This window comes from Crassostrea angulata, chromosome 10 (genome assembly GCF_025612915.1).
Source record: "Crassostrea angulata isolate pt1a10 chromosome 10, ASM2561291v2, whole genome shotgun sequence".
NCBI lineage: Eukaryota > Metazoa > Mollusca > Bivalvia > Ostreida > Ostreidae > Magallana > Magallana angulata.
Window position 1 is genome coordinate 17758994 of NC_069120.1, and position 11008 is coordinate 17770001.

General features: G+C 32.1%; 1 protein-coding gene across 3 annotated transcripts in view; it reads left to right on the forward strand.

The window, feature by feature from the left end:
* The window catches only part of LOC128165537 (mucin-22-like), a 37491-nt gene extending 26483 nt beyond the window's left edge, over positions 1–11008 (forward strand). The window contains exons 7-26 of one of the 3 annotated variants that reach the window (XM_052830176.1): positions 87–180; positions 828–934; positions 1716–1867; positions 2071–2158; positions 2248–2321; positions 2424–2460; positions 2868–2965; positions 3369–3497; positions 3698–3846; positions 4042–4177; positions 4520–4657; positions 4760–4859; positions 5075–5148; positions 5379–5501; positions 5943–6071; positions 6272–6295; positions 7612–7778; positions 8083–8218; positions 8652–8826; positions 9247–11008. In XM_052830176.1, coding sequence (XP_052686136.1) covers positions 87–180; positions 828–934; positions 1716–1867; positions 2071–2158; positions 2248–2321; positions 2424–2460; positions 2868–2965; positions 3369–3497; positions 3698–3846; positions 4042–4177; positions 4520–4657; positions 4760–4859; positions 5075–5148; positions 5379–5501; positions 5943–6071; positions 6272–6295; positions 7612–7778; positions 8083–8218; positions 8652–8826; positions 9247–9368 — 2252 coding nt within the window. In that variant the 3' untranslated portion in view covers positions 9369–11008. Of the gene's footprint in view, positions 1–86; positions 181–827; positions 935–1715; positions 1868–2070; positions 2159–2247; positions 2322–2423; positions 2461–2867; positions 2966–3368; positions 3498–3697; positions 3847–4041; positions 4178–4519; positions 4658–4759; positions 4860–5074; positions 5149–5378; positions 5502–5942; positions 6072–6271; positions 6296–7611; positions 7779–8079; positions 8219–8651; positions 8827–9246 lie in introns of all 3 variants that reach the window. The other 2 variants (XM_052830175.1, XM_052830177.1) reach the window with 2 other exon arrangements.

Here is an 11008-nt window from a genome sequence, read left to right on the forward strand (position 1 = left end):
TCAAAATCCGAAGTTGTTCAATGTATGTATTTTTCTATCCTTTTTGATAAGCTTTGACAATTTTTACATTGATTTTTTTTTTATAGTAACGGCGGGTCCTTTGGTAGCCATTCTTGTTCCCTCGGTCCTCTTGTTCTTCATCATCCTAGCTGTCATCTTCTCTGGATTCATCATCTTCAAGTAAGATTGTTAGAATATGGTTTTTTTAACTTATGTCATAGAAAAAGTTTCTTACAAAGGTAAAAAGTTGTAACAATTTGTGCTGTAAGTAGAAAAAGCATTTGTATATGATGGAAAAGAGTCATTCACTTTTATGTAGTACACAAAAGAATACATTGAAGTAAAATTGCCTCCTTCTTTAGGTTTGTTAAAGATGAATATTTTTTTAAAAAAAATGGATGACAAAAGTATAGAAGAAAAATATCATGTTTAGTCTTTCAAATTACATGAGATGTATAAAAATTTTTTGTTTGCTATTATCTATAAACTTAAAAAGAAACTGTATGGTAAATGGAATTTTAACATGAAAAAAAAATAATACACAATGCTGTATAAAGTCATTGTTATCAAATAAAGAATGTAAAGATATTTGAACAAGTTTTCAAAATAAAATTAATTTTGTAAATGAAAGATTTTTTTTAGGAAAACTGTGAAGTTTTCCAACCACAGCTGAGAAATAGATACAGTTACAAAAATGTGTTAAATAGTTCATATTTTAATAGCTTGATGGTATAGACAATAAATTTGATGTATAAACGAACGAGGCATAGAAAATTAGTTCTTGGATTTAATTTTGCTGTATAAAAGTTCTGTGATCTGAATTCTAGAAAGAAAAACCGAAGGAAATTGACAGATGAAGAGATTGCAGGAAATGATGTAATCTTGGTGCCACTTACTGCAATTCCTATTGCACCTTATGGAATCCCTAAAAGAGGTACTTTAAATATTGGTCAGGATTGTGATAGTATTACTGTTGACATTGTAATTTTGATGATGTGGTAATTTTGATTACCAGTATATTGATGATGAAAAACTCCACTTTAAAAATATTTGCAGTTTCCATTCATATTCTTTGTAGAGGTTGCACTTACTAAAATGAAATAAATACAGATTTATCATGAGAATATCTTAGTCAAGTTGATTTTGGGTATGATTGAGCAATTTTTGACAGAGTTATGCCCCTCCTTGGACTTTGAAAAATTCCAATTATTTACAGGTTCCATTCATTTTCTTCACAGAAATCTTCAAGGGAGGGGGGCATGAGTTTTCACAAACATCTCTTGTTCAACTCGCCTTGATAACCGTGTTTAAAGTATTTACTTCTTGCCAAAAATATGCTAAAACTTATCTTTAATTTATGTAAGAAAAAATTGCCAAGAAGAAGAATTAATGCACTGTGTACAAGAAAATTGTGTAAATTTTAAGAAAAAAGTTGATCGTTGATATAAAAAAAAAAAATTTTACCAGGTGATTCATTTATAAATCATGAACTACATGAACAAAGTTTAATGAAAATTAAATTAAACAAATTCAATTGAGGATATTTATAAATGATCATGTTCAGTGATATAAAATAATTGTGTGATTTATAATTACCAGACTTACCCGGTATGTACCTGAATGAACATGATTGCCTCAGTCTCCTAGATATTAGGGCATAAACCTGATACATATATGTATTGAATGAATATCACAATTACATGATTAATTCACAGAAAAGATTGATGACTCCCTGCCGTATGAATATGATGATGATGGAGATTTAGTCTACACTGGAGATGAACATGAACACCCTATACCTGTCAAAGATATCCAAAGTCACATCATCAAACTCCAGGAACAGAACAGATTCACCGCCGATTACCAGGTATGACTGGACAATGAATTAAAAGCTTCAAAGCCCTGATTCACTGGGACTTGTTTCCCCATGGGTGTTGTTTTAAAGAAATCATAAATGATATAGTGTGTAATAACTTAACTACTGCTTTTCTTTTTGGAATAGAACATGAAAAGTTTTTCTTCTTTTAACGTTTTGGAATTACCATTAGTAATGTTGGTATATTTAAACAGAGTTTACCAGATGGGATGTTTTTACCTACCAAAGATAGCAAACTTGAAGATAATGTGCCTAAAAACAGATATACAAACATGTTGGCTTGTAAGTTTATATCATTCTCAAAATAGTTACTTTTTCACAGCTAAACCTAAAGAATATTTATGATAAAACAAATCTGTTTTCGGTTTCAGATGATCATTCAAGGGTGAAATTAAGAGACTTGCCTATTGGACATACTGATTACATCAATGCAAATTATATTGATGTAAGTAAAACCTTAATTTTATTATAAATAAGCAAGTTTCAGATTTAAAATTAGCTTCCCCTTTATGAACGTCTAAATTTAATGTTCTTCATTTCATTTCAGGGATTCAAGAAAAAGAGAGCCTACATTGCAACTCAAGGTATTACCGACATAATCCATACTGATCTTCAGAAATCATGCAGAACTTAAAAACTGTCTGATTTGTTTTCCTTAATGATTTGTGAACTATTATTAGGTTCTGTTATTTAAGCATAAGTTTGAGTTTTGTAATATCCACTGATTTATGTACAAAACAGAAGTTCTGTTGTCTGATCCTCTAATTCCATTGCTAGGACTTCCGATTTATTATTAGAGTTTTATTGTTAATAAGCTCTTTGAGTCTGTTGTTAGATTGCTTTGTTTTTGTACAAGCTTGGCTTGTATTGTTATAATTCTTCTATCTGTGTACAATCTTGACTTCTAATGCCAGGTCTTCTAGTTTTTATACAAGCTTGACTTTATTGTCAATTTCTGTAGTTGTATACAAGCTTGATTTTTTTAAATAAGGTCCACTGAAGGCTACCACACCTGATTTTTGGAGTATGGTCTGGCAAGAAGAAGCCAGGAAAATTGTCATGGTAACAAACCTCAAGGAGAATAAAAGGGTATGTGTGCTTTAAATTTCCAATTAAATGCAAGGAATTTATATGTAAAATTAAAACAAGTGTTGTGTTTGCGATTTAATATTCTGGCACTTGGTGTAAAACGACAGAATGTAAAATCAAGTGCTTGGGTCTATATGTATTACAAAATATGTCGTATATGATTGCTGTAGTTATAAACTATTTTGAGAATCTCATTTATTGATAGTTGTGATTATTCACTTGTATTACTGATCATCTTGCAAGTCCAAATAATAGTTTCCATTGAACTGAAAATGTATATGTAGATAAATAAGTGTAAAATGAAAGAAAATTTGATAAATTTACCACATGGACCGCAGAAGCTTATTAATATCCATTACATACATTGATTCATAGATTGAACCATCTCCTCTTTGTTATGCAGGTGAAATGTTACAAGTACTGGCCCGACGAGAAAAAATCCATCAGTTGTTACAAACTGAGAGTTACCACGGATTCTGAAAATGTCTTCCCAGTCTTTGTTCTCAGGAAAATCAAAATTACTGATACAAAGGTAAAACTTTGTAAAAGTGATATTCATGTGAAAGATCAATGAGAAAATTTTTAATTCAAATTGATATTCCTTTAAGATCTCTTATATAAGAAAAGCAGAGCTTATTAAATATAATATTTTATCATCATTTTTTGCAATTACTTGTTTGCAGTAGATATAACGTCCGTGACATTACTATATTTGTTTCCTCTTTGGTTTAGACTGATGAGAGTAGAATGGTGACCCAATACCACTTTACCGCCTGGCCTGACCATGGCGTTCCTGATGCATTCCAGCTCCTACAGTTCTACCGCAAAGTCAACGGAAATAGCACAGAATACGAGGTTCCTCCCACTGTCGTACACTGCAGGTTAGATAAGATCATTGGTTTCAAATTTAAGATCATTGAATTTGTGATTTTCCTAAATCACAAATTCCTAAAATTGATGCTCCCAAAAATTAATGAAACCACAGTATTATAAGAAGTATTAATGAAAATGAAATCATGACATTTTGATTGTGTTCATGAGAATTGTATTTTATGTTTTGTTGCTGTTTCTCTCAGTGCAGGGGTAGGGAGAACTGGCACCTATATTGGTCTGGACGCCTTGTGGAAAGAAGGCTTCAAGACTGGATCCGTAGATATCCTAAGCTTTGCTAGAAAAATGAGGAAAAACCGAACCAAGATGATCCAGACTCTTGTAAGTATCGTGAAAGTACCACAAATACATGCATATTCAGTAGTGAATAAATTTGTTTATTGAGAGTATTAATGTTTAATAAAGTATTACCATGATTTGGGTTACAGAAGTTTGAAGATCAGAAAACTATATTTGTAAATTAACCATGTATTTCACAGCAACTAATTTTTAGATCACCATGAGTTGGGGGTTGAGAATTGGCCTTAAGATTGTACATGTATTAGGCTTTGTCTCAAAAAATAGGCCAATCATAACCAAATTAAGTGTGTGTTAGGGGAGGGGAATATACAGTATATTGCAAAATCCATGAAGTCTAACAACTAATGGCTGCTCAATTTGCAGGATCAATATACTTTCCTACACTTCATTTTGATGGAGGCATTTACCAATCCTGATGCAGTATTGCCAGGAAGCATAACATCAAAACTAAAAGGTCCACAAGATCCCAAAATACTCCAAAGAGTAAATGCAGAGTTTGAGGTAAAGAAAATGAATTGGAAGAATTCAACTCAGTTCAAGCGGGAGAATTTAATTTTAGTTAACAAGTTGTTACAATAATTTACATATTTTGTTATCAAATAGAAATTAAACGCCCTGCGGCCAGAATATCAGGTGACGGACTACCAAGATGCACTTCATCCAAATAACCTGCCTAAAAACAGATCACAGGATAACCTCCCTGGTATGTCACATAGTCAGCGTATTCTTTACAGAAACTGGACATGTTGGGCAATATTTATAGCAGTATTGTTTTATGATAATTCTGCATGGAAGTTAAACATTTATTATAAATTAAATTACATGTATAACAAATTGTTAAACTTTATTAAAAGAAAAGTTTCTTTACTCTGGAATACCGGTATATGTAGCAAATCAAATTTTGTGATATATTTTTAGTTGACAATTACCGAGCTCGTTTGTCCTCCATGTTTGGAGAAGATGAGGATTACATTAATGCTGTGATAATGCCAGTAAGTCTCTGTTCATTTAGATTTGTAGGACTTTATTCATTGTATAAAAAAAATTGCTTTGAAGGAGCTGTGGCAAAAGAATGTCTTAATCTAGATCTATTGTAGAAAGAAATGTTGTCTTATTTAAAAAATGATTATATCATTTTTTAAAAATTTTCTCACAACAGCGTGGTGTTAGTTTGATCATCATCGTATCTGTGGGTGTATAATTTTTTTTGGGTGTTTTTCAGACAAGTTGGAACAGGGAGGGTTTCCTTGTGACACAGTACCCGCTACCGACCACCATCGCAGACTTCTGGACCATGATCCACTGCTATGAGTGTTCCTCTGTTGTACTGCTGGACGACCCTCAGGTACTGTATGCAGTTAGCATCAGTCAAAATATCACTCATATTCCAACCAATGCAGGCTGTTTTTTTATGCCTGTTTTAATGATGGAGAAATTTATAATTTTATCTTGCAGAAGAAAACTTTCTATCAAATACATATGTAGGCTTATAATTTTACCCCATGCAACAAAATTGTTAGGGGTATCTATTTAGAAACCTTCAAGTTTTAAAGTTTATAGGTGAAGTAGATGAATTGGTAACTTCCTTTTGGTTTGTGACGTCTACTTTTTAGATTACATCAAAAACTTGGATATTATCGGAACATAAATCTAAATTTTTCATATTAATTTAGTTTCACAATACCCAAGTATGTTATCTTTGAGTTTTGCTGTATTTCTGGTGTATTCTTTATGGAAAAGCATTGCTATAAGACATTTTGATTTAATGTTTTAATGTTACTCCTAGGACTATGAAGAATGTTTCTACCCTGCTCTGGAGCAGACATCAGAATGGGGTCGTCTGGTGATGCAGACGACTGCTGTATCGGAGCCCCAGGACTGTGTCACAGAAATCTCAGTCACCATGACTAACACAGTATGTACTTACTAAATTCTTCTAAATTGTTCTATCTGGTAACATTGCGGAAACAGTGTGAACAAACAAATACCCTAATATATAAAATATACATGTACCCAGTAACCTTTTTTTTCTGACCGGGTCAACATGTTATTGATAAGTTATAGTTTAGTTTTATGTATTCATAACATTGAGAGAATTGGCATCTGTTTTTATAGCTGGATGCCATTGATAATGAGGAGGTAAGACCAGTTCACACAATGTGTTTAGCTACTGATTAATGCTGGGACATTAACAATCCCCACATATTTTTACAGTCCATTTCTGTTATAGGAATATATAAATTATATAATATTCTTTGTTATAATATATAATGTGTAGCCTTTTCCTGAAACACATACCGGTATATTAGCATTTAATTATTGTATACAAGTTATTTTTGCCCCGTTTAATTTTCGCCGTTCTCAAATTGCAAACAGAGACGTGTTAAGCAGAGCAAGTGCTCACAAGCGCTTGCCAAAATCCCCTATGCCTGCATCACAAACTTTGGCAAGCACTCACTTTGCTGAACCTGTCTCAGTTTCACTCCGTCTTAAATTTGTCTGCTGACAACAAGGACAAAAGTTGCGAAAACAAAACGGGGGCATATTTTTTCCTGTACACGGTATATATTAATGGGAGGTATTTCACATGTATTGGTACTATTACTTACTAAATTTTTGCCAAATGTATTTTCTACCACTCAAATCTTTTTTACATGGAAAAAAGAAAAAAAAAATTCCATGAAAAAAAGACAACACACAAGTTGCATTATGAATTATGAATTACCCTACTCTAAAATCATATTGAAAAAATCCCCACATAAACAACCTTAGCACCCCTAGCAATTAATTCTGAGTCTAAAATCTCTGAAGATGCACGGACAGATTTACTAGTTTGTATTGTTAGGTATATACAATATTGGACAGTTGATTATACAAATATTTTGAACCATATTGAACCACTGAGTCACACACCACAATCAGATTATAATGAGGTAATCTAGGAAGGATGTCTTGGTGATTTACATGCACCATACATGTGTTGTGCTGATGGAAGTGACTAAACACTTCTATCCTGTATTAATCAGCTTTGCTTCACATTGCATAACACTAATGCATATACATACACTTAAAAAACATGCCATTCACACCTTGCAGCTGTCACGTAAATTCAACTGCAATTTTCTTTTGATTTTAAGTGTTTATTAAGACTATTAAGAGTTTCTTGCATTTTTTCAGATTAGTTAGTTTTTAGAATGAATACTGAAATATTTCAATTGTTTTCTGGAACAGATCTTCATAGTTTTGATTTCCCTGTAGTTAAATTTCTTTCGATTGTAATGCTTAAAAATGCAAATTAAGTGAGCAAATTTTACATTGATAACAGATATTTACTACTTTAGTAAGTGCTTATTGCATTTAATTGCTGCACTAATCAAGTCACTCAAACACACTCTCTTGAGTTCTCTTTTAATTTTTGATAACTGGGATGTTGACCAATATTTCTGTTCACACAGGTGGTAGAAAACGAGGTGGACAGGGAAGTAAAGATCTTTGTGGGTCAAGGTTGGAAATCGTCCAGTGAGCTGCCTGATCAGCAGAAGTTGCTGCACTGTTTACATTATGAGGTGCAGAAACGGCAGAACAAGCTCGGGGAGCATAAACCTATTATAGTTGTATGCAGGTTAGGCATTTTTCTTGTCAAAAATTTGCTCTATGTTGTTCTCCTGTGTTGCCATTGAAAATGATATTGCCTTATGTAAAACTCATGCACATAAGTCAAACCACATGATATTTTTCCAGTTTAAATTTTCTTCTGATTTTCATTAATGATGTTGGTGAAATACTGGTAATCCCTAAACTGTGGGGCAACAAAAACTCTAAATGCAGTATATTTAACTGTATATACATGTACATATTTTTGGCCATTATGTTTTTGTAACTGTTTGGGCTTCTTTTCAATAAATATTCATTTTATTATGAAGTAGTGATGGAGCGACAAAGAGTGGACTTTATTGTGCGGTATGTAATATACTGGATGGCATTGACTGGTACAATGAGGTCAACGTGTACCACTCTGTACGACAGCTCCAAATCCGGAAACCCGAGATCATCAAATCGAAGGTAACGCAGCCACCACAGATACACAGCTTTAAACTGTCTATAGAACTCTCCCATCCCTCAATGCGATACACAGTTTGTTACATTAAGTTGCCCTTTTTATCATTGGTTGATGGTTTTAATAGATATTTAGGGGTACAGATCATTGTATTCTTCAAATTGATGAATAAGGGATTTTACACTTGTAGAAATATATCCCTTATTTTGAGTGATGTGAGAAATTCACAGTTATAAGTCAATAATTTTCCCGTCCCTTTTGTTGAACATTTTCTTTCAAGGATATAAGGAATCTTGGTTAAATATATTTATAAAAAAAAATTCTTAATTCCTTTTGATAAGCAAAATATATTGTATGTTAACTGAATAAGATGAATCTTTAAAGAGATATGATTGTTTGTGAAGATTGGCTGTCAGTACTGTACAATGCTTCTTGTAGACTCAATATCAATACTGCTACCAAGTGGCCTTGAATTACTTGGATTCCAGTAATATTTACGAGAATCAGGGAGCAACAGTAGAAGAGGAGGAGGAGAGGGAGGCAGAATACGCCAATGTGGGGGTGGTTCGATCTGGCCTGAAGGGGGACCCACTCAAAACGCAGGGAGCTAAAGGTAGGCCAGATCTCTGTCATTCACTATCAAGTCTTTCTCTCTGATAAACAATATGTGACATTTATAGACTAGTAACAGCATGCTGTAAAAATTACTATAATACTGTATTGTTATGACGTTTCTGAAAAAATAGAAAAATTATGTGTACTGTAGGAGGCATTTATAAAATCCACAGAAAATGAAATACCATGAAACCTTAAATAAATTTGTTTTCTATTTATTATGTAGTGTATTTGAAGGAGATGTAGAAGTTGGCATTTTTTACACATATTTTTAGCATCTGGTAGAATATTCTCTCCTAATGCTTTATTTTAAGTAAAATAGAATTGATGAAAAGCATAATTATTAAAAATAATACCACTGTACATATACTGTACATAAATAACACATTTTCATCTGCCTGTCTTTTTGATTTTCTAGGTCAAGGGATGAAACCAAGTGCTCAAGGACAAAGTGAACTTAAATCTAACTCTGGCCGCACAGCTACATCACGTGACCCACTGAAACCCTCCAGCAACACAGATATGAAGACCACCATCTGAAGCTCAATCTTCCAAACTTCAATTTGAATGTTAATTTGCAAACTCTTTGTTGCTTTGTGCAGTGAACAAAGCTGTTCAAGTTTGGATGCCACAAGTTTGCTTTTCTTGATTGTTCATAACAATTGTTATGTTTGATTTATGTAATTATTGTCTCTATGTAATGATTGTTCACAATAGTCCCACTATGCCCTATCCCTAAGCGATTTTTTTAATATTTTAAATACATGCATGTACATGTATTCTAAATTTCATAAACATACAATATACTTTAGAGAAATCCAGTTTCTATTCTTAGAAATGAGAAGTGAAGTATGTTTCATGATAGCGGAGCCTGGTGTTCAGAATTAAAAGGTGACATTAATTTTGTAATTAATATTAAAATGTATAATGTAAATGTACAATGTAAATGTAAATTGCATGTTAATTACCAGTAATGTATATATGTAATTGATGATTTACATTGTTATTGGAGAAGCTCAACTCATTTCTTTTGTTTCCTTGTTGTTAATGATTTTAAAAATCTATTGTAGCTCATCAGAATTATTGGTTATTGCAGTTTATGAGGCTTGATGTATCTTGTAAGCTTATGGTTTCAGTACATTGTAATGTGTTATAGAAGAGAGAGAGAGAGAGAGAGAGAGAGAGAGTACTCCAGCATGATCCAATTTACACATCTTACAATGTATATTTTAATCTTATGTTTTATAGATTGGAGTGAGTTTAGAATATAATGTACTAGTGTATACTTCTGTCTGTGACATTCCCGGTACATTTTTAAATAATTGTAATTTTATACCATGTACTTAATTTATATGACTTTTTTAACTATATACATGAAGTTTTCATATATTACATGTGTGAACTTTTACACGTATTTAAAAATTTTCAGATTTTAAAGAAGTATATGTGTTTTTAAAATTCAATTCTCATTTAAATTATTTCATTTGGCGCATTTTGAAGTGATATATTTGAAGGCATTGATTTAACTTTCACTTTAAATGACTAACATGATCAGGCCCTAGAACCATTAATTGAAATTACATGTACATCCAAGTTAAAAAATATAATTAAATTATAAAAATATGTTTCTGATTTTTAGTTACTTAAGTTATATTTTGTGTGGTTACACTTTGTCTGAAACAACTTTTTAGGAAATCTTTGGTTTCATTCAATTATTGGATATTAAGCTATGTAATTCAAAGTTTAAGCATGTACATGTACATATAGTCTGTTCTCCTTATATGGTTCTTGAGGCCTGACTTTCATACATATATTGGTTATTCTCAAATCAGGATCATTAACATGATTTGATATATTTTAAAGTGCAATATTTGTTTATTTTGATTGAATTGCTTTTTGAACGCAGCTTATAAAGTATAGCATTGTTATTTTAATGGTTACGCATTCGTATGCCACATAACTCAGATATACATGAATGAATAAGGAAAACTCCTATAATTCAAATGATCGAGTCTCGTTTGATTTGTGAATTGTGCAGACAATTGTCATGTTGATGTACAATGTTATAGAAATTTGTTATTCTGTTTGTTACGTTGACGAAAATGAATGTTTCATGATGTGCCAATTCCAAATTGTTAATTGAGTCACTATAATTTTTCATATTAAATCTTGTATTATTA